Below are 24,012 nucleotides of genomic sequence, written 5' to 3' on the forward strand. Positions count from 1 at the left end.
ATTTCTGGCACAATGAACATTAACTCCTCAGTCTTATCAAGCTAACGGCTAAGGGAAGTTCAGTGCCACCTCCTGCTAGCATCCCCATAGGTACATCAACAGTTGTCATATGTAAGGCAGGTGGGGGAGACATTAACCAAAATTAATAGCAGTTACCGAACAGCAGTGAGCCACGGGCCACAAGTAGCATTTGGGCTTGAGAAGCTTACTCAGGGCCTAAAGATGGTTATTTAAAGCAGCTCCTGAACTGTGGTCTCTTAAACATGTTTATCCATCTTCTACCAAAAGGGCAGCCTCTTACAGCCAAATACAGAGAATGGAAAGTCAGATGTCCCACAGACATGTAAAAAGGGTATGCACAAACTACCTTAACCCTTACTTCCCAATTTCCAACTATTCAGTAAAGGCATAGAAAGTCAGTTACCTCAGTCAGTTCACCCTCCTGACGTGTGCTGTGCAGCTGAGGCCACACTTCATGCACACTGTTAACAGCATAAGAACAGTTTAGTGATTGAATGGAAGCAAAACCAAATCCCAAGTGTTGCTCATCCTCAATGCATGTGTGACAAGGAAGGCAAAGCAGACAAGTCAATAAATACCACAGGAGAAGTAATTTTGCTGAACAGCCAAGCCTTAAGACTGGGCTCTAAGTTCCTTCTCTTTTGCCTTTCGTATTCCTCCACTGATGCACATCAATGCTGACAAACAACTGGAATGAAGTGCTAATAAGACACTATTACTCAGAATGTAGAATTTCCATTCAAGAAGAAAATTTGTCATCTACTATGCATATACTCTTGGAGAACCCGTGTTTCACACAAACTTCAAATAAGGGAGCTTTCCAAACAAGGCACATTAGAATGTCTCAAAGCCAAGCAGCCACTAAGATCTAGAAACGGGAAGACTGAACATCTCCACATGGACAAAACGTGAACAACTCCACCAAAACAAGGGAGCTTCAGAATCTTTACATACAGTAAAGAGACATGACAACTGATGCACTATCCAGTTGGTAGACCTCAGCTTTCTATTACCTAAAATGTTATTGCCAATCATGGATCTTTACAGCAAATATACAAGTTTTCAAAAGTATACCAAAGACTACAGTTTGTCTAAGTTTAAACTGATACTGAGAATACCCCATTCCTCGCCTCGATACCACACAGTCAGATTCCAGTTTATTGAGCTCAGCTTGCACAAGTACAGCCCCTCTTAGTCTGTAAAACTAAGACTTACCTTCCTGCTCAGGCAAAGGTGGGAAGCTTTTCACTTGGATGGGGCGATAAGGCTTTATGTCTGCAAACGGATTCACAATACTCTCCTCAGAGGTCATTTTGACATCAACTTGAGTGTCGGAAGTTGAAACCATCAGTTGGTCCATATCAGCCTGCTGTTCCTGAAATAGTTCATCTTCAGAAAAAAAAATACACATAAATCTAAACATGTAGAGATAAGGCAAGTGCAAGAAACATTCATGCTTACATGTTTGTACAGAAGTAGAAGGCATAGATACCTGAAAACAAATTAGATACAGTAATAGTGAAACAGCAAACATCTCAGAATCAGTTCTGCATAGACTGTTTTCTTAAGTACACCAAGATGTAAAACAAAAAAAGAGCTTAAACTCAAGACCATAACACACTCCTAAAAGGGATAAAGGCAACAGTTGCATCAAGTGCTCATCAGAAATCCAGCAGTAAGAAGAATAAATCCAGCAGTAAGAAGAATCAAGCAGTTCAAACAGTGCTGGGTGACACTTTGCCCTTTTTTCCCTGTGGTACTTAAAAATCCCTGTGACACAAGGGTGGTACTGGTTTCATACTGCTGGTATTAGCTCCTACACTCCACTACGTAAAGGTACCAGTACCTTGTGCATCTCTGGTTATTCCACTGAAAGAATAATGTGAAGCGTGGATATAATCACAGGCTCAAAAGCTGGTGATCTGACAACCACAAACTGACACAAAGGACTATGTTTTACCAGAATCTAATGTGAAAACTTTTCCTATGAAGAACGTTAAGATTGAGAAAAAGATCTGATGAGCATGAGTAATAAGGAGAAAATAAGCAGCACAGAGTTCATTTTGCCCTTACAGCTAGGCACTGTGATATCAACGTATGAACCAGTGGGTAGAGTAGAATTCTAGCTAAAGCATGCAGTCACTATACAGTGTTCATAGGTAGGTACTAAGCTATTGGCCCTAGGGCCTATATAAGCCTAGCCAAACAGTAGCCTGGCTTTCGCCACTCAAGAAAATTATTTTCCTGTGCCCCCGTCGAGCAGAGCCACAGAAGTAATGTCCGGTGTGAATTTCCTATCTCCCATCCAATCATCAAAATTTTTCTTGAAGAGTACTAATGAAGAGCTTTGTTTGATACAGATAGGCAGTTTGTCCCAGAGTATGGGAAGTCTCTGGGAAAGGAATCTATCCCTCCAGCATGTTCTGTTTATTGCGGTGACAAGGTTTAGGTCCAACAGCTCTGAGGCTGACATAGCTTTGTTTGTTAGGCAAAAATCGCCTCTGAGTAGGCGATATGCGACAGAGTAAAGCTGGAGTTTTTTGAGACGGTCTGCTTGGGTACTTGTTTGAGGCCAGTAATCCTCTTAGTAAGGTATTTCTGAGGCCTTCCAGTTGTTGTAGATGTCTTGTGAGGTACATACCAAAAGGGGCGTTGTACTCTATTAATGGGTCTAATGAGTGACTAGTAGAGGGGAACAATGACCTTTTTTCCTGGATGAGAAACCTTTTGTGACGAGGTGCGCCACGTAGAAAGATTTCCTGACTACTGTGGCGATGTGATTATCAAATGAGAGACTACTGTCCACACGTGTCACAAGGTCTCTCATCACACTTTCAGTGTTAGACTACCGCCTATGTCGTAGTTCACTGGTACAAAATTTTTACCAAAAGGGATGACAATGCACTTTTTGGCACTGAGCTTGAGGCCATGGCTTTGACACCAGGCATCTGTCTCAGTGAGGCCTTTTGTAGGATGTCCACATTGTTTAGGAGTTTTGATTATGGCTCCTAGTTTGCAGTCACCTGCGAACTTCATTAACCAAAGACCTTCTGTGTTAGCCTGTACTTCCGAGAAGAAGATACCAAAGAGGAGAGGACCCAGGACTGAACCCTGTGGTACTTCACTTGTTACTGGTCTGAAGTTGGATTTGGAGTCTGCTACTTTCACAGCGTGGGCTCAGTCAGTGAGCCACTTGGCAACCCATCTTGTGACATAGGGGTTTATACCTAGTTTAGTGAGTTTATCTATAATTCCAGAGTGGGGGATGGTGTTGAAAGCCTTGGCAAGATCTAGATAGGCTGTGTGAACCACCTTACCCTCATCTACGGCTTTGGTGACCGCTTCAATGAAGTCCAGCAGGTTTAAGAGACATGATCTGCCTTTTACAAACCCGAACTGGGTATTGCCCAGAGTTTGGAGATTACCAATGTCATTGTTTATAAGTTCCATGATGATACGTTCCATGGCCTTGCAGACCAGGTTCATCAGGCTAATGGGGCACTAGTTCCTGGGGTCCGTGGTGGCTCCCCCTTTGTGGAGTGGGATAAAGTACAGTTTTGTACCTACCACAAATGTAGATGTTCGAGCGTTCACCCTGCTGCACTCATCACACTTGGGTTATCCTGCCGTCAGGCAGTCCCACAGTCGGCCCGAGTTCCAAAGTCTTGGTCCGGCGTTGGTTGCTGTCGCTTCTTCCCTGACGTCAGTGCGCCAGGGGTATAAGAGGCATCCAACACCATTTTCTTCAGTTTTTCTTGCCCTAGATGTCAGGTGCCCCCAATAGGTAGGCAATATATATATATATATATATATATATATATATATATATATATATATATATATATATATATATATATATCTTAGCTATATAAAAAAGTACATATAAAAATAAAACAATATAAGTCCAGCTAGTTCAGAGGGGATGGAGGGAGGGTAACCTGGACTGCAGCAGGGTGAACACTCTAACATCTAAATTTATGGTAGGTAAAAAACTGTACTATGTTCATCGTGTTACCCTGCTGCAGTCATCACACTTAGGTTGAATCCCAAAGTTAAAGATGGGTGGTGGAGTTAAACAGGGTTAGAAGAAGCTAGTAGGCCCTGCAAAACTGCAGTGGCAAAACCAGCTCTGGTCTTAGAATATAGAGATAAGTGATTGTGTTTGGTGAAGGTGTGCACTGAACTCCAAGTTGCAGCTTCAAGAATATCCTTGGTTGGCACCCCCCTGAGAAAGGCTGCTGATGTAGCTGTAGCCCTGGTGGAGTGGGACCTAATGTTAGCAAGTACCAGTTTCCCATGATGCGTGTAGCAGAAACATATGCAATGCCCTATCCATTTAGGAATGGTCTGTTTTGAGATAGCTTTTCCTTGTGATCCTGCAGCACAGGCTACAAAGAGCTGGTCAGATTTTCTGAAAGCCTTAGTTTTATCCAAGTAGTAACATAATTGCCTGTGAATGTCCAAAGAGTGCAGGGGTCTTTCTCCTTTGTTCTGGGGATTTGGGAAAAAAGGTGGGCAAATGAATGGTTTGGTTTAGAGCCACAGGATACCACCTTTGGCATAAAGGAAGGGTTAGTTCGTAGAGAGACTCTGTCTTGATGAAAAATGAGGAAAGGCTCTACTGCCATTAGCGCCTGTAGCTCTGAGACTCTTCTAGCTGAAGTTATTGCTAGTAGCAGGGCAGTTTTCCATGAAAGAAATTTTAAATCAGCTGAAAAAGCTGGTTCAAAGGGCGGCAGTGTAAGCTTTTCCAGAACAAAATTGAGATCCCAAGTAGGTGTTGGTGCTCTCCTGGGTGATCTTATGTTCTTAGCCCCTCTGAGGTACTGTCTTAGGAGTGGATGTGAAAATAAAGGAGGATCCGTGTTGTAATGAGCTGAAATTGCTGAGGCGTGGATCTTAATAGATCCAAAGGAAAGTCCTTTGTGCAACATCTCAGTTAAATATTGTAGAATCTGAGGAATGTTTGGATCAAGGGGATTTTGACCTTTAGCCTGGTTCCAGGCGCAAAATCTTTTCCATTTGTCTGAATAGGTTTTCATGGTGCTGGGCCTCCTGGCCTCCAGAATGACATCCATAACAGCTTTGGATAGAGGTGTTGGCTGGTTGTTTAGGTAACTTGCCATGCAGCCAGGTTTAAAGTCTTGAGCTGGCTGTGTAGAATCTGATTGTCTCGCTGTGTGGGCAGGTGAGGAATTTGTGGTAAAATCCATGGTGGGCCGTGGGCCATGTTCCTTAGCAATGGATACCAGTGCTGGCGTGGCCATTCTGGTGCAATGAGTATCATTTGTGGCCTCTCTAATCTGACTTTCAGCAGTATCTTTGCTAGAAGAGGCAGTGGAGGAAAGGCATACACTGTTAATGTCTTCCAACTGAATGAGAGGGCGTCCACTTTCCAAGCTTGTGGATGGAATATCCTTGTGCAAAATTTATGAAGTTGGTAGTTTTGGGGGCTGGCAAACAGATCTCTGTCTGGGCGTCCCCATTTTTGAGTTATCATTGCAAATACTTGTGGATCTAGTTCCCACTCGTGGGGATCCATGATGTTTCTGCTTAGGTCGTCTGCCAATATGTTTTTCTTTCCTGGCAGGAATTGTGCTTGTAATTGAACCTGGTAAGACAGTGCTGTGTTCCACAAGGTCATTGCTTGCCTGCATAGAGGGTAGGAATGTGTGCCCCCTTGCTTGTTTATATACCACATTACTGTGGTATTGTCCATCTTTATTAATAGTTGCCCTGGATGTAAGAGGTCCTTGAAAGCTGTTAGGGCATTCTGTACTGCTAGCATTTCTTTTTGATTGATATGCAGATGCCTTTGATCTGTAGTCCATTTGTCCTGAATGCATTGTCCTGCCATGGGTGCTCCCCAGGCATAGTCCGATGCATCTGTTGTCAGTTTGTTTGGCTGTGGGTAAGGCGAAAGGCTGACCCTTGTTGAGGTGACATGCCTGTGCCCACCATAGAAACTCCTGTTGAAGGCAGGGAATGAGTGGTATCATTGTTTCCAAGCTGTGGCTGTGCTGAGTCCATACGTTTTTCAGGTACCATTGTAATTTCCTCATATGCAGTTTTGCAAATGGTATTAGTAGTATGCAAGATGCCATGAATCCCAAGGCCTGCAGAATTTTTCTTGCAGGGAGGTGGGTCTTTGTTGCCATTATTTTGAAGTACTGAGTCAGCTGTTGTTGCTTGTCTGGCGTGAGATAAGCCATCTGGGCCGTTGTATTCAAGCTGGCACCCAGGAATATTATGTTTTGTGAGGGCACTAGTTTTGATTTCTTTTCGTTTAGTGTGTACCCTAGGCAACATAGAAGGTATTTGACAAACGCCAGATGCTTTAAAAGAATGTACTTGTTTTCTGCTTGAATAAAGCAGTCGTCCAGGTATGAGTATATTTGAATTCCTTTTTGTCTGCAGTATGCAATTACTGGTGCCAGGCATTTTGTGAAGACCCTGGGCGCAGTAAATAAGCCAAAGGGCAGTGCAAAGAATTGATAATGGGTTGAACCTGCAGTGAAGCGGAGGTATCTTCCGTAATTTTGTCTGATAGGGACATGCAAGTATGCCTCCTTGAGGTCCAGCGTTACTAGCCAAGCATTCTTGCCCAGCATGGGAAGAAGCTGCTGTAGTGTTAGCATCTTGAATTTTGGTACTTGTAGATAGGTGTTCAGAACTGAAAGATCCAGAATAGGTCGCCATGCTTTGTCTTTTCTTGGGACTAGAAAGAGTCTTGAGTAAAATCCTTGTCCTTGCTCCTGTGTAGGTACCTGTTGAATGGCTCTCATGGACATGAAAGCTGTAATTTGTTTTTGTGCCTCTGCCCATTGATTTGGTGGCAGGTATGGCATTCCTTTTATCCTTGGCAAGGTATGAAAGTGGAATCTGTATCCTTGTGAGACCATGTTTAGGACCCATTTGTCTTTTGTGATGATGTGCCAGTTGTCTGCAGAGTGCGCTAATTTTCCTCCCAAGGGAGCTGCCAAGAGAGATTTGCTTGGTAGTTTGAAGATTGAGTCATTGTGTTTGTCTTCTGCTAGCTTGAGGCCCGTCTTCTCCTCCTTTCTGGGTAGCAGTACCCCATTGGCGAGGTTTGTAAGGGCCTTGTGACGGACCTCTGCCCCTTGGGCGTCTGTATTTGCCCCTCTGTGATCTGTCAGAAGCTGGAAAGGACCAATTTTTTGTTGGCCAATTTCTGCTGAAATGAGGGGTTGTACCTGTAAAAAAATCTTTGACCGTCTGCATAGACTTTGCCTTATCCTCCATTTTCTTTAAAACCTCTTCTGCTTTGACACCAAATAATACATCCTGCAGTAAAGGTACATCCAATAATTTTGCTGTAACATGATCAGGCAGGGTTTGTTCTTTTAACCAAGCATGTCTACGTATGACAGACCCAGTAACAGCTGCTCTACAGGAAGCTTCCAATGAATCAAATCCACATTGTAAATTATGTTTGCCCACCTGTTCAGCTGCATGCAACAGATCCTGCATTTCCTTGAATTCAGACTGTTCAGAATGTGTGCTCATTTTTTGTTTTAATTGAGACATTAGGAATTGCTGATATCTCAGCATGTGAAACTGACAATTTAATGCTCTCATAGCCAGAGTAGCTGATGTGTATATCTTCTTTCCCCATCTATCTAGGGCTCTGGAATCCCTTTCAGAAGGCACAGGATTTTTAGCCATAGAAGCTTTAGCCCCTTTGGGACCCTGGGAAATTGTTTCTGGGTCAGCCACAGGGCTTTTATAAAGGAATTTGTGTGAGTCAGGTACTCTGTAGTACCTGTCTGGTTTGGCTGAAGCAGGAGGTAGAGAGTCTGGATTTAGACTAGACTCCCAGTAAACATCATCCACAATGTCTAAAACTGGAGGGATAGCAAGTGGTCTGTGCTGGGGTAGTAAAAGGAACTCTCGGAGCCCTTTCTTAGAATCATAGTAGTCCTGGCCTTCCCAGTGGAAATGTTCCCTCATGGTATGTACAGTTTCCCCAAAGGAGTAGTCTTCAGGGGAAGATGCTGAGGGAATAGAGTCTTCATAAGGGGGAAAAGTGTAATCCTGTTCCTCAGAAGAATCTGAGGTAATTGAAACCTGGTCAGAGGAAGCATAATCCTCCTCTTGTCTTGGTCTTTTATCTGGAGGGGGATGGGAACCCCTGATTAGGGTAATCAAATCTTCAGCCATCTTAAGCATCTGTTTCTTAGGCATGGGGCCTTGAACTGTAGACTGATGTACAGCCTTTTTTGGTTTTAATGGAGTTTTAAGCTTAGCATAACAATTAATGGTGAGTGTAGTCGGTCTGAAGACACCTTCTGCAAACGAGGGTGTTTCTACTGCACAGGATCTCCTTCTGCTCCGGTATCGGAAGGGCCTAATGAAGATGGCTGCGACGGCCTAGTGCACTCCGCTTGAGAATCTGCAGCTGTCTGGGGTTCCAATTCTGCGGTCGTCAGGGGCTGCGTAGGCGCCTCACTGAAAACCGGAGAACCGGCGACAGGCCCAGCAGAGGCCTCGGAGTCTGGCTTGTTTCTAGGCTGCCTGTCCTTATCCTTGCGTTTTTTATGCATGCCGGTCGTCGCTGCTCCGACGGCATGATATAATTAAATTTCCTACCAAAGTAATGTTTTGCGAAATCAAAACGGCATTTGATAGTTCGTTTACTAAACCTAGCACAAAACCGACAACCTGTGATGTCGTGGTCTGGGCCTAGGCAAGGAATACAATAAGAATGGAAGTCCTTATGAGGCATTTGCTTCCCACAAGAAATGCAATTGTTAACTTTTTCTGACATCGGACTGAGGCAATAAAAGGTTCCCCAATGGGGTACTTAGCTTTATTGAAGACTTCGGACTGAAATTCGATATGAAAATCTCAGGTGTCGGCCGACCGGCACTTGCGAACTGCTTCTGCTTCGGGCACTGCACGGCAAGAAAGACTGAAGAAAATGGCGTCGGATGCCTCATATACCCCCTGGCACACTGACGTCAGGGAAGAAGCGACAGCAACTGACACCGGACCAAGACTTTGGAACTCAGGCCAACTGCGGAACCGCCCGACGGCAGGATAACCCAAGTGTGATGACTGCAGCAGGGTAACACGATGAACATCTGTTGTTGTGCGCCACTCAGTGGGCACAAAGCCTGAAGTGAGGCTATGACTGAACATAGTACTTGGGTGGGGTGGCAGTTAATTCTGTAGTTAGTGTAGAACGCAGCCTGGGATTGTTGTCAGGTCCCATGGATTCTGTGTTCTTGGCTTTGGAGAATTTTTTTTTTACCTGTGCAGGTGACACTACAGGAGCTTTGCATTCTTCTGGTACAGAGATGGGCCCTTTAGGAGATGAGAGGGGGGGTAAAGTTAGAGCTGAACCTATCTGCCAGGATGCTGGCAATATCAGTTGGTTCTGTATATTTAGTGCTATTGTGCTGCAACTCAGAGCAGATCCGAGTGTTGCCATTGAGATTCTTGACATAGCTATAGAATGTTTTGTGATCACCTTTAGAATCAGTGGTGATTTTGTTTTTTAACTAGCTTTGGAGGATTTTATGAGGTATCTCAGCTTCTGAGGCTGACCAGGGAGTTGATCTAATCATGGGAATTTACTCTCTTTTGCAACAGTTTCTTTCTTCTGTTGTAGAGCTTGTTTATGGCAGGGGACCACCAGATTGGCTTCCTTTTTTTTGGAGGATAGTATCTTCGTTCGGTTAGGGATTGCACGATCCATGCACTCGGGTAAGTACTTATAAAGTGCATTTGTGTAGGATTCAGCAGCCATACCTCTACTGTCCGCCAGCATGGGTGTCGTGAAGTTTGCCACTTCTGTCTTAAGAAGCATGAAGTTGGCTTTGGAGAAATTTTTTACGGTGGGATGTGGATGTCCAGGGTGATTAGCTTATGGTCTGATCTGACCAAGGAATTGACCTCTGGTGTGGAACACCGGTTGCCCATGCTGGTAATGACCAGGTCTAGGATATTGCTGCCCCTGGTGGGGGTATGGATAAGTTGATACAAGGCACTGAAATTGATGAATTCCTTAAAATGTTTAGCAGAGGAGTTAGTACATGAGTAGTCTTCCCAGTTAATGGTGGGGTAGTTGAAATTGCCCATTATTAGGGTGTTAGGTTGTAACCTAATATTTTCCAGTGCATCAAAAAATGAGGAGTGGGAATCCTGGGGCATGGTGGGGGATCTGTAGCAAGCTACAATTTGGACTGCGGTCTTGCCCAGAGTTAGTTGCACTTGGATAATCTCAAATGCATTATGCAGAGCAACTAGCCTGGAGGTGTGGATATCCTTAATGAATATGGACACGCCTCCATCTTTAGTGTTTCAGTCCAGGTTAGGTGGCCGAAAGGTGTAGTATGAATTATAGCCTGGTAATGCAGGGGTGCTCTCTGGTGCCTTGAACTAGGTCTCTGTCACTGCACAGATGTCGATGTTGTCCATTTTAAGGAATGCCTCGAGTGAGTGCATTTTGAGGTTTAGACTTCTAGCATTGAGTAGCATTACCCGCAGATTCTGCTTGCTTGTACCTGTTATGGTGATGAATTTGTTATTTGAACCTTGCCTAAAAAAGGCACTATAGGGGTGGCAAGAGCCTTAGCCAGTATCTGTAATCCCAAGTGCGACAGGTGCAGGCCATCTCTGGCAAAGCATCATGGTTTGTCTATCATGTTATTCCAGGCAGACAGATACTGGATCCTCTTAGAATGACACCAGAAGCTTAGCCAATTGTTGAAGTCAATCATTTTGTCCTTATACATGTGGTATCATTCTGGGTGATGGCAGGATGCTACTCAGGGTTAGGGTCACACCTGCCTGGGCTACAAGATCGGACAGCTCCTCCAGGTCTCTCCATGTAGTCCAGGGAGGTACGTCTAAGGTCATTCACATCAACATGGACAATGACAGAGTCGTATTTGTACTTGTTGTCAGTGACCCGAGTGCGTGCGTTATGTGGCGGATCCTGGCACCTGACAGGCAGCAGGCAGTAACATTCTCCTTGTTTAGCCTGGTGAGTGGAACATCAGTGTACCTGACTATAAAGTCACCTATGACTAGAATGTTGGGTACATTGTTATGCCTCATGGGCTGTGATTGAGTGGCACACAGTTTGTGGGCTGTGTGTCATTTGGGTTGTGTTGGGGGGGTGGAGGTTGCCTGCGTTTCTGCTTTGGAGGTCCCTGTTGCTTGGGTAGATTTTTATTGAGAGCCTCTGAGAATTTAGGTGTGCGTTTTGTGTGTGTGTATTTTGGTGGTGTAGGTTTTGAGGGACTATGTGATGAGTGTGGTGTGGTGCAAGTGTTTACCTTCTCCTCTTGACGGTCTAGTCCAGTCTTGGGTGGAGAGAGCTTTTCTTCCAGTATGTCTACATAAGTGCATCTTTCACAGGTTGCAGTGGTGGGTGGTAGGAGGAGAGGGTTGTTTGTGTACATGAGGCAATTGCTGCATTACCCAAAGATGCCCAGATTCATCAGGTAGACAAGAGAAAACACCGGGAGCTGACCCTTGGACATGCCTGGATAGGTGCTTATTTATCAAGTACTAAAAACTGTTTTCCTCTAGACAAGTGAGGAAAGCTGAGTGCTGTAGCAATTTGTAGCTTACTTAGTGCTTACAAGTGCTGAGCTCAAAGAAACAGATTTGAGTGCTGAAACTAATAAAAACTGGCTAGTTCTAAGAAACAAAATTAAGCTAGAAGGCTTCCCTCCAAGACAGAAAGGCTTGGGGGCTCAGAAGCTTACAAACAGTCCTGGATACAGCAAATCAGTATCTGGATTAGGCGACTTACAGGAAAGGCAGGAAACAAGCTTAGAATTCTTTTTTGTGTGTGCTATCTTGAGATGAAATACCAGCTGTTGGCATTGCAGAAAACCCCCTAAATTCAGATGAAAATTCTCAAAGACATCTGAAACGAACATCTTAAATTAAGATGAAAATTCTCAAAGACATCTGAAACGAACATCCATGACTACATAATGGACCAGCATGTCGGGGTACCCTTGAAATATAAACAAGACGTTTAGCCAAATATTGTAATTTGAAACATCTTTAGACATTTGTTTGATGTCAACAGAAACAAGTCTTATAAAAAACATTCTAGATGCAGTGATAACTAAACATAACTACCAAGGTCCAACCAGACACCAAACAGAATGTGAAAAAGGGAACTAGTGAAAACTGACATTAGAACCATCTTTCAAAGTGATGCTGCAGCACAATGAAGAAAGTGTTTTTTGCTTTGCTTTAAGAAGGTATTTATGCTTAAGAAATCTGTGCATGTTTTAAAACTTCATTTTCTCCATGAAGCTTCAAGGGAGCTACTTCAAACTTGTGACCTCTTGGAAAATTAACAAGTCTGAAAGAAGGATTATGTATTACAAAATTAAGACAGATACTGACAAAAACAGAGTTTGGGAATCAAAGTTGTTTTATGCTGTATGAAGACAGTACAGCTGTCATTCAAGCATGCCTGTTGACAGTAACTGCAGTCACAGCTGACTTCCTGACAACATATCATAAAAAAATGTATGTATATATATATATATATATATATATATATATATATATATATATATATATATATATATACATACATATTTGTGGTTTGTGACAGGAATAATGACCGATCCTGAACTTCAGTACAGCTATGTCAGGTGCCGATAACGGCAAATTAAGATGCCTATCTTCACAGAACTGTATGGCTTGTGCACCTCCTGGAGTACAACCAAGACTGGCAAAAACTGCCCATAAGCATATATGAGCAATGGTACACAGCCCCTGACCTGTGAATGGCTGCATTCATAATGTATACAAAATGGTCACTGATTTAGTGAATCTGTGCACCAGAATAAGAAACCACAAGAGCTCCACCAACTAAATCAAATAGAAAAAGCATTAACATTATAAAGTACAACTGTGTAGGTCAGTGCTGCAGTAGTAAGCCTTGACACATCCCCCAACCAGCAGATGTCCTTCGCTGTCCAAAGGCGTACGTCTGTGGTATAAATGTTCGTCATCTTCATTTCTTTCTTGTTCAAGGTAATGCAGTCCAATATTCCTCAGGCAAGGCATTTTATGTCCCCTAACCCTCCTGACAGCTGGAGGCCCTGACCTAAAGGAGCAGTGAGTAGAGGAGGGGTGATGAACAGGTAGGAAACCCACTCCAACCCGGGGGAAGACAAGAGGGGTAGGAGGGAAGGAAAGCATACTGCAACAATGACCTACCAGAACACCTACAATTAAGATTAAGCTATCTATACAAATGTACTATATTCGTATTAGTCAGTGTTGAATACTACCTTTTGAGAAGATTCCCAAAGCTGCTTTTTTTTTTTTTTTTTTTTAATTGGGGAGGATAGAGAGGCCTAGGCAAGAAACACCAGGTTCAGCAGAATGACACAGGTGAGCCCAGCTCTAGCTCTAGATATGGCACCAAGATGGTAGTGTTTGTTGAGTTGTGTACAAAGGGCCAAGTAACTTTCTAGGAAGGTCTGTTGTAGGATACCATTTCAAAAATGGTGTGCTGGTAGCTTTTACTCGAGTAAGCTCTGACTCTTCCAGGAATCTGCTCTCCATGGTGAGAGTATTAACAAGCAATACAGTTGGCCATCCATACTGAAATGGTCTATTTTTTCACTGATCTTGTTTACCTTCCTTCTGTAAAGCCATCAACAGCTGGTCAAATCTTTTTGGGAATTTTGATCTGTGCAAGTAAAATCTTAGCTGGTTGTGTACATCTTAAAGAGTGAAGAATTCTCCCTCCTTTGTTTTGTGGATTAGGAAAGAATACAGGGAAATTAATAGCTTGGTTTAAGATGATGTCTAACACCAACATGAGCAAAAAGGAGGGGGTTAGTTCTCAAAGTAACTCTACTCCTGTGAAAGATGAAGAGGGATTCTTTGATCAGAGCTTGCAGCTTGGAGATGTAACTGGATGAGGCGAGCGCCAGCAGCAGAGCCGTTTTCCATGTAATATTGCTAACTTTGAACCATAGTCCACAGCACTCCTCAAAGTGCTTTCAGCATATAATTTAGGCCTCAGAAGGTTGCAGGTTCATGCCTGGGTGGCATAAGATGTAATACCTCTTAAGATTTGCATGAGGTTGAGTATGTTGGAGGAAACACTGCAGGCAGAAATAGCTGAAGTGTGCACTTTTAACAGAATACCAAAGTTGCTTGGGGGGGGGGGGGGTAGAATTTCCTTAGCTTTGCACCAGACAGAAAAGCTTTCCAATTTTGCAACACATGATTTCCTGGTACTCTGTTTTCTAGCTTCCGTTAGTAAAGACAGTACATCCACGGAGAAGGGTTACTGATTCCATCCAGAAAATCTATCATCCAAGTTGTCAATTTGAATGTTTTTAGATAGTAATGAATTGCAAACTGATTGCTCTGGTTTATAAGATCCAACAGGTAGTTCAGTTTCATGATTCTCCCTTTGCTGAGTGTTAGGAGGAGGAGGACCACTGCTATCTGTGCTGGTAAGGAGCCTTCAGTATCACCCTTGGTCTGTCTGCCCTCACTTTCTGCAATACCCTCGATATAAGGGGTACAGGCATAAAGGCATAGAGAAAGATATATGTCCAGTTGAAGGGGAACATATCCATTCCCCACTTCTCTCTGGACAGTCCTTGAACAAAAGTTGCTTATCTGCCCATTTTCTGGGGAAGAAAGAAGGTCTTTCTGGCACATTGCACTTCATCTGTAAAGTCTAAGAAAAGTTCTCAATATCCACTCATTGGTGGCCAGGAGTGATCTACTCACACCTGTCTGCCAGTAGGTTGTCTTGACCCAGTAAATATGAAGCTATGGCAGCGAGTCCTGACTGTTGAGCCACTAGCCACAGTTCCACTACTAATCTGAATAGGCTGTAAGAAAGAGCTCCTTCCTGTTTATACACCACGTCACTGCAATGTCTGCTAGTGTCTTTAATAGTTCTGGAACTAACCTTTCTTGGAATGTTCTTAATGCCAGAATAACTGCCACCATCATCTTTATATTGCTGTGCTGTGCTAGTAGCTGCCTTTCTCAACTCCCTTGGACTCAGATGTCCCAGGTGTGCTCCCCAAGCCAGGTCCAAGCCGTCTGACTAGGGCTTCAACAAGTCTTTGGGAGTTAGAAAGATGCTCCTGAGATGGCTTTGGCACACTCCTCTCACCACAGAATTTATTTTTTCGAGATGGATTTCTGCCTTCAGGGAGTGCTAGTGCTGGAAGTAACAATTTTTCAGGAACCACTGAAGTTTACTCAAGCGCAATTTAGCTAATGGGACCATTAGGATGCAAAAAGCCATTAATCCCAGGAGCCTCAACAATTCTCTTGCAGTTATGGTCTGTTCACTGCATAAATTCAAGAGCTACTGAGAAAGGAATAAAAATGTGTGCTCTGCTAGAAAAGCTTTCTGTTGGACCAAGTCAAGGTTCGCCCCACGAAAGTAGTCATAGTGCTAACAGCAAGTTGACTTTTGTGAAACTGAGGTTGAAGCCTACCTTCTGAAAGCAATCCATGGTGATGTACATGGCTCTTAAAAGTTCTACTGGTGATCTGGCCTGATAAGGCTGTCATCCAAGTATTGGTAAATATAGACTTCTTCCTTGGTTCTGCAAAAGGGGCTAACTGAGACACTTGGTGAATACTATGGGTGAAGTGGATAAGCCAAATGGCAAGACACAATTAAGTTCATAGGCACTTACACTAGGCTTTCAGTATACGAGGGTCTTAAACGGCCTAGACATGCATTCTTAACAAGTTTCTAGCCTTGCTAGTTTAGCACCAAGACCCTTGTATTTTGCAGAAGTCTTGAACAACCCTAGATGAGATAACCATTTAGCACTCTATGAAAACTCTTGTTGCCAACAGGACTGATGCAGGGGAAAGCCTGCTTGCCGAAGGATACAATTATGCACTCCAACAAACCAAGCAGAAACTTTGCAGTATGGAGGGTGCGAAGTGGTACAACTTACTGTTAATTATTCATTTTGTTAGTGAATTGGTTTCTTAATTAATAGTTTGGATTAGTAAATTAGCCTTAATAAACTGTTCTTATATATTTTAATTTGTCTCTACCTTTTTAGTTTCAGTTCTAAGGAAGCACAGCCTTGGTTTACACTACAGTATTAAGGGGAAGGGGAACTTTGTTAAAAGGAATGAGTTTAATGCCTTTATCGTTCTTAACAAATCCATCCTCTGTAACCACTCCCTTGCTCCACCTGATTATAAATAATGAATTTCTTTAATGCTTTTCATTATAGTCAACTAGGATCGCTTGTTTGTGTTTCAATAACTCAAGTGTGGACTAACTACTATTTTATTATTTTGTAGTACGTATTTTAAAAGTAGCTTTTTATTAGTAAACTAGGTGTATATAACAATTAAAGGAGTGAACTTCATACCCTCCACACTACAAAGTTTCTGCTTGTATTGTTTCTGACCCAGTATAGGTTGCATTCTAAATTTTGAGACTTCAAGGGATAACATGGATTTTTCTTGTTCGAATCACGCATTTTTAGCATATCGTTTTTGGCCATGGTTTTGACAATAGCTATTTTGTTTGTGACAGGCCTTCCGGAAGGATCCTAGGTGTATTCTGCAGAGTTCACAATGGCATCAAGTTTACAGTTGTCGGCAAACATAGTTAGACATAAGCCCTCAACATTTAACTTTACCTCTGAGAAGTAGATACCCAAAAGGAATGGCCTGAGAACACAGCACCTGGAGTACTCTGCTAGTCACACGTCTCTTGGATGAGGAATAGCAAGCCACCCAACCTAAAATTCTGGGTTCTACATGTGAGCCAGTTTGCTACTCAATGAGTTAAACAGGGAGCTAGATTTAGCTGGAGAAGTTTATTAACTATGCCTGAATAGGGGATGGTGTTGAATGTCATTCTGAGGTCAATGTATGCAATGTGAACAGTTTTTTTTCCCCCTTCATCTATTGCTTTGGTGAACTTTTTGAAGATGTCGACCAGGTTAAGTAAGGGGTCTACTTTATGTTGTAGAAATGGCATTACAGCGATTGCCGGCTCGACGACACAGAGCGAAATACCAAAAAGACAACCACCAGTTAAAAATTTCAAAGTGGGGGGCTTCACCCCCCATACCCCCACAATGTGTGTGTGGGGGGGTGCCCCCCCCAACTAAATATAACAACTCAGAGATCACACTACAGTGGGGTAAAGGGCAATGTCACAGTGATGGTCAAGCGATTTTTTTTCCCTAGGAAAACAAATCACTGACGTGAGCTTTCGCGGTTTTGGTATTTTGCTCTTTATATATGTCATCGAAACGGCATTCGCTGTAATGCCATTTCGACAACATAATATAGACCCCCAAGTAGGCTAGATCTGCATCTGGCAAAACAACTGGGTTAAGTTGACAGTTTGTAGGTTGCCTAAGTCTTGTTTTTAATTCCATAGCCTCGCAGAAGAGGCTTGTCAGGCTTATGATCTATAGCTGCCCTGATCAGCTGACACCCACCTTTAAGGGGATGACTGCTGCAAGCCCTCCATTCACTTGGTACAAACTCTTTGGAAGCTAATATTGAAAAGCATCTGTAGAGGATTTGGCAGTTCCTCATGTTATGTTAATTGGCCACATATAAGCAGTGTTCTTGGCACTGGATTGTGCCCTTGAGGATTTGCTCCTACTAAATATACTAGGGAGGTGCAGACACTGCTGTCTGGGCAAGAGGGAGGATGGCAGGGTAAGGGATGAGGTTAGAGCTGTATTTATACACAAGTAGACTGGCTAGGCTTCCTGATGGTAGAGTACATCAAATCATACACCATCACCTAAGTGCAATTTTGAGCATTTCTAAGCTTTCTGAAATGAGCTTTGTGACTGTCTTTTGCTTGTGTGGCCATTTTTACTTTGATTCTAGCCTAGACTAATTTAATCAGGGTCCAACATTTTTCATTAGCCATAGTAAGAAAGTTTTTGGTATTTGCTGAATTATATTTCTTTTTATGGGCAAGAAGCTTTTTCCTTTTATTATACAGCCGGTCGGTTTACATTAGGGTTCCAACATAAGGGTTTATTACACTTGGCATTATTTTATGTGGGAGGGGGCGGATGTTTCCAAGCATTTTTTTTATGTGCTCACAGACACGGGCAGCGAAGGATTCTACACTCGTAGTGGGGTCTCAGAGTAAAAGGGAAAGGTGAATTTTGCCAGATCATTACTAAGTTTAATAAAACTGTCTAGGCGTAATCTCTGAACAACGAAATATTGGAGGATATGTCAGGCCTTCAGTCTTAGAATGAGTAAGACCGATTTATGATCTAATTTGACTAGGGAGGATGTTAAACTGAGAGGCAACAGAGCTGTCTCATGATGGTAAAAAGCAAGTACAAGACTTTATTGCCCCACATACGGGACAAAATAAATTGGTAGTGTAATCTCCATGCTTGAAAAACGTAGAAATCTCTTAACTGTGGAAAAATAAATGTAGGCATCCTCTAAATCCAGGGTCAACATCCAGGCCCCTGGGAGAGGAGGGACTTTTTTGGTTTTACCAGGGATTTGCTTAGTTTTAAAAAGTCCAGAATGGTCTCTAGATTACTTTTTTCCTGGGGAATTGAGACAGGAATGAATAAATCCTGTTGCCTGCCTCTTTGAAGTTGTTGGATAGGGCTGCAACAGACCCTCTTAGAGTCAATTCTCTGTTTTGGAGGGGCAGGAATGCCTAGAAAGTGGGGAATAATCTAACACTGAAGGGAGTGGCCCTTTTTGATAGTCTGCAGTACTCATTTCTCTCGTGAGACCTGTTCCCAATGTCAGAAAAAGGTACATCTTCCTCACAAGAAGGAAGTGGGCGGCAGGCATAGTCACAGCTGCTCCCTGAAAAGGGCTGGGTCCTTTAGACCCTCCCAAAGCCTGGAAAGCTAACTGATTTGACACTTTTTTTGATACGTAGGCCTTCTTCCCACTGGGTGTTTTATCTCCTTCTTTAAGCAGAAATAGACTTGACTTACTGGGATAGTCCTTATTGTACTTCGGGGTATGGGAAATGTAGAATTTATTAACATATCACCAGTTATCTGTTCACTCACTCAGATTTTCTTCTGGGGGTCCAAAGAAATACCCCTTGTTCAGTGGTGCATGTAGGAGCTCGGCTTTTAGATGGTTTGACAAGGGGTTGTCTCATCAAGTCAGGCATGTCTTTTCACCATGAACCACAAGGCACTAGCCTGCATGGTGCTCATGACAGCCACACTTTAGTGAGTGTCTGCACACCTGCAGGCCTACAGTCTACAATTCTTGTATGTCCCTCTACAAGTTCTTATCTTGTATCCCATTTGCCTTAATTTTTATTTGTTCCAGCACTAACTCAAGGTATTTTGAGCATGCGGAAAGTACAGTTGTGTACATTTACAAAAATGTTGATGTTCGAGAGTATTCACTGTTGCAGTGATCACATTTGGGCCATCTCTGCCAGGGTAGCCCTCAGCCGGTCCGAATACCAGAAGCTTAGTATTTCTGCATTGGTTGCTGTTGCTTCAGGACTGACATCAGGTCGTCAGTAGCAGCCGATGCCATTATATCAGTTTTTCTTGCCCTGTCAGGAGTCCCTAAGTGGAAGCCAGGTTATGGTGGAAGAATCCCCACCAGTAGAAACTAAATACCAAAATGTTCCTTGTAATGAGGGATGGAAACCAGGACTGCAACAGTGAATACACTCAAACATCTACATTTATGGTAGGTGTACACAAGTGTACTATGTTCTTCGTGTTTCACAGCATCAGTCATCACATTTGGGTTGATTCCCAAAGCTGAGGAAAAGGGTGAAGACAGTCAAGGAGACTAGGGGCTGGCTAGGATGCCCTGCAAGACTGCAGTGGCAAAGCCTGCCCTGGATTTGGAGAAGATAGACAGGTGGTAATGCTTGGTTAAAGTGTGAACAGATGTCCAGGTGGCAGCCTCCAGGATGTCCCTGGTAGGGACTCCTCTGAGGAAAGCTACAGAGGTGGAGGCTGCTCTGATGGAGTAAGTCCTGACCCCTTTAAGGGGAGATTTTCAGTGTTGCTTCTAACAGAAATGGATGTAGTGTGCTATCCATTTGGAAAATGGATGTTTGGAGATGGCTTTGCTCTCTGCCCCTGCAGCAAAGCTAACCAGTAATTGATCAGACTTTCTGAATGACTTAGTCCCGTCTAGATAGAATGTGAGTGGTCTGTGCACATCTAGAGTGCAGAATCCTTCCCCCCTTGTTTCGTGGGTTAGGGAAAAAGATGGGCAAATGAATGGATTGGGTGAGAGCCACACTGGACACCACTTTGGGGATGAAGGATGGGTTAGTCCTGAGGTAAACCCTGTCAGCATGGAAGATGAAGGGATCCACAGCCATGAGTGCTTGTAGCTCGGAGACTCCTCTGGCTGAAGCGATGACCAGAAAAAAAAGCAGTCTTCCAGGACAGAACTTTTAACTCTGCTGAAGATGCTGGTTCAAAAGGGGGCAGGGTGAGCCTTTCCAACACAAAGTTAAGGTCCCAAGCTGGGGTAGGTGCTCTTCTGGGAGGCCTCAAGTTGCTAGCCCCTCTTAGTGTTTGATCAGAGGGTGTGAGAAAAAGGGGCTGCTCAGGGTGGAAATGAGAAGAGATAGCAGAGGCATGAATTTTAGTAGCGGAAAAGAGGGACCATTGTGCAGCAGGTCAGCTAGGTAAACCAGGATGAGAGGTAGGGAGGGCTGTGCCTATCGGCTCCCTCAGCCTGAACCCAGGTGCAGAACCTTTTCCATTTGTCAGCATAAGACTTTCTAGTGCTAGGGCATCTGGCCTCATGTATCTAACATCTAGAACCTGTTTACAGAGGTTGGAAGATTGACCAGTGGTCAGGGAATAAGCCAGACTGCAAAACTGAGGGTCTGCAATTGGGGATGCATGAATTCTCCCTCCCTCTGGGTCAGGAGGGTTGGGGGTCTGATGTGAGATGCCATGGGGGTAGTGGGGACAAGCTGAGCAGCTGGTGAGGCCAGTCTAGAGCAATGAGAAGTGTCCTTGCTTTTTCCTCTTACTTTGAGCAGTACCCGGGTGATGAGGGGTAGTGGAAGAAATGCATAGACCGACAGACTGACCTAGGGGAAAGACAGGGCATCCACTTTCCATGCCATGCTGTTATGCTCCCTGGTGCAGAACTTGCTGAGCTGATGGTTGATGTGGGAGGCAAAGAGGTCAACCTTTGGGGTGCCCCATTTCTGAGTTATTAGGGCGAAGGTTTGTTTGCCTAGCTGCCACTCCTGTGGGTTCAGAAGATTTCTGCTTAAGTGGTCTGCCAGAGAGTTTAGAGAACCTGGCAGGAATTGTGCTATCAGGTGGAGTTGCATGGCAGAGGCAGAGGCTGTGTGCCAAAGGGTCATGGCCAACCTGCATACAGAGTAGGAGCGAGTCCCTGCTTGCTGATGTACCACATCACAGTGGCGTTGTCTGTTTTGATCAGGAGAGCCACTGGAGAGAAAAGGGGCTTGAAAGCTTACAATGTGTGCTGGACAGCCAACATCTCTTTTTGGTTGATGTACAAATGGACCTGCTGTAGGCTCCATTGGCCATGTATGCACCTGCCGTCCAAGTGTGCACGCCAGGCATAGTCTGATGCATCTGTGGTGAGGGTCTAGGCAGCGAGGGGTGGTGTGAAAGGTAGTCCCCTTGTTGTGGGAGTATGCTGCTGCCCACCAAAGAAAATCTTTCCTTAGGCAAGGCATCATTGGTATAACAGTTTCCAGGTCTTGCGAGTGTTGACACCAAATGCTTTTTAGGTACCACTGAAGTTTCCTCATATGCAGTCTGTTATATGGAATGAGTAGAATGCAAGATGCCATGAACCCTAGAGCTTGCAAGACTTTCCTTGCAGACAACTGGGGGTTGGTGGCTAATTGACAGAAGTAAGCTGTCTGGTAGGCTTGCTTTTTTGGTGTAAGGAATGCCATCTGGGATGCTGTGTCTAGGCTTGCTCCAAGGAATATAACCATTTGGGTGGGTACTAGTTTGGATTTCTTTTTGTTGATAGTGTACCCTAGAGAGGTCAGTAGGGACTTAAATGCCATGTGCTTGAGCAGCTTTTCCAAACTGTCTGCCTGAATTAGGCAGACTAAGTATGGGTAAATTTGGATATTCCTTTGTTTGCAAAAGGCAATGGAGGGAGCCGGACATTTAGTGAAAACTTTGGAAGCAGTAGATAAGCCAAAGGGAAGTACAGAGAACTGAAAGTGCAGAGATCAAGCCCTGAAACGTAGATATTTCCTGCAGGATTCCCTGATAGGAATGTGGAGGTAGGCCTCTTTTAGATCTAGGGTGGCTAGACAAGCATCCTTGGAGAGCATGGGTAGCAGTTGCTGGAGGGTGAGCATTTTCAATTTTGGTATCACCAGGAAGGTGTTTAGAATGGATAGATCGAGGATGGGGTGCCAGGTGCCCTCTTTTCTGGGTACCAGAAAAAGCCTGGAGTAGAAACCTTGGCCTATCTGTTCTGCAGGAATGTGCTCTACTGCCCTCATAGACAGCAGGGAAAGTACTTGCTTTTTCACCTCTGTCCACTGGTTTGGATGTAGATTTGGGAACCCTTTTGGGGTTGGAAGTAAATGGAAAGAAAATTTGTATCCTAGAGACACTGTTGAGGACCCAGCGGTCATTGGTAATGGTGGTCCAGGTGCTTGTGTGAAAGGAAAGTTTTCCTCCTAGGGGTAAGTTCAGGTGGGCAGAGGGAGGGGGTTGGGGGAGGAGAGTCATTGTGAGTTCTTACCATGATGGGGTGGTTTAGAACTCCCTGGTTTGGAAGTGGAGAAATTCCATTGTTTTGATCTCTGCATTCCCTGTGGCTGCTGTCTGGGGGTTCTGCTTCCCTGGGGTTTGTTTGAACTGACCTGGTGGGAGCAGGAAAGGACCAGTGCTTGGAGGGGCAATGCCTGCTGAACCTGTGTGGCTGGACCTGTAGGAAATCCTTAGCTGTCTGTATACATTTAGCTTTTTCTTCCATCTTTTTTAAGACCTCCTCTGCCTTAGTGCCACATAAGTTGTCTTTGTGCAAGGGTGCATCCTGTAATTTAGATTTAACAGTCTAGCAAGGACTGTCCCTTATGCCATGCATGCCTTCTAAGGACAGAACAGGTGACTGCTGTCCTGCAAGAAGCTTCTAGGGCGTCAAAGCCACAGTGTAAGGTGTGCTTAGTCACTTGACTTGCAGAATGCATTAACTCTTGTAACTCTCTAGATTCTGCACAAGCAGGAAAGGAAGACATTTTTTGTTTGAGGAGTTCCATGGTATGTTGCTGAAATTTTAGCATATGGAACTGGCTATTTAGTGCTCTGATAGCAAGAGTAGCAGAGGTGTATACTTTTTTACCACATTTGTCTAGTGCTCAGGAATCCCTATCTGAGGGGGTGGGATTCTTCGCAGAGGTTGCTTTAATTCCTTTAGGCTCTTGAGAAATTACCTCAGGGTCAGCAGTAGGATTTTTGAAAAGAAATTTGTGAGTCAGAGACTCTAATACCTGTCTGGTTTTCTTGGTGCAGGAGGGAGGGTGTCAGGAGTCAAACTGGATTCCAGGAAAACATCGTCCACAACATCCAGGACTGGGGGAATGGCCAGGGGTCCGTGCTGCGGAAGATCTAAGAATTCTCAGAGTCTCTTTTTAGACTGAAGGTATTCCTGACATTCCCCACTGGAAATGCTTCCTTAAGGTATGAATTGTTTCAAGTCCTCAGGTGGAGAGGCTGAAGGAGTCCTCATAAGCAGAGACGGGTTGCATGTCTTCACATTCAGATGCATCAGAGTAATCAAGACTCCTGTTTAAACAAAACTACTGGGGACAGACCTCTTTCTTTTGGAAGGGGTAGCTTGGCTTCCCCTGATCAGCATAAGGTCTTCTGCCATTTTTAGCATTTGAGACCGAGGCAAGGAAGTAGGTGCCAGAGATTGGGTCGTCGGTTTCTTGGGTGCTGTTCGCACCCTGGGCCTTAGAAACTCGGCAGTTTTTGAAAGAACGGTAGACGTGAAAGA

The 24,012-nt window shown here is 44.0% G+C and overlaps 1 protein-coding gene across 3 annotated transcripts in view; it reads right to left on the bottom strand.

The window, feature by feature from the left end:
* APLP2 (amyloid beta precursor like protein 2) overlaps window positions 1–24,012 on the bottom strand; it is a 1,432,335-nt gene that overhangs the window by 490,236 nt on the left and 918,087 nt on the right. For all 3 annotated transcript variants that reach the window (XM_044081082.1, XM_044081081.1, XM_044081080.1), the window contains one exon: window positions 1,237–1,410. In XM_044081082.1, the coding sequence (XP_043937017.1) occupies window positions 1,237–1,410 (174 nt within the window). The remainder of the gene's footprint in view (window positions 1–1,236; window positions 1,411–24,012) is intronic.

This window comes from Protopterus annectens, chromosome 8.part0 (assembly GCF_019279795.1).
Source record: "Protopterus annectens isolate FY-2018-M chromosome 8.part0, PAN1.0, whole genome shotgun sequence".
NCBI classification, from domain to species: Eukaryota; Metazoa; Chordata; order Ceratodontiformes; family Protopteridae; genus Protopterus; species Protopterus annectens.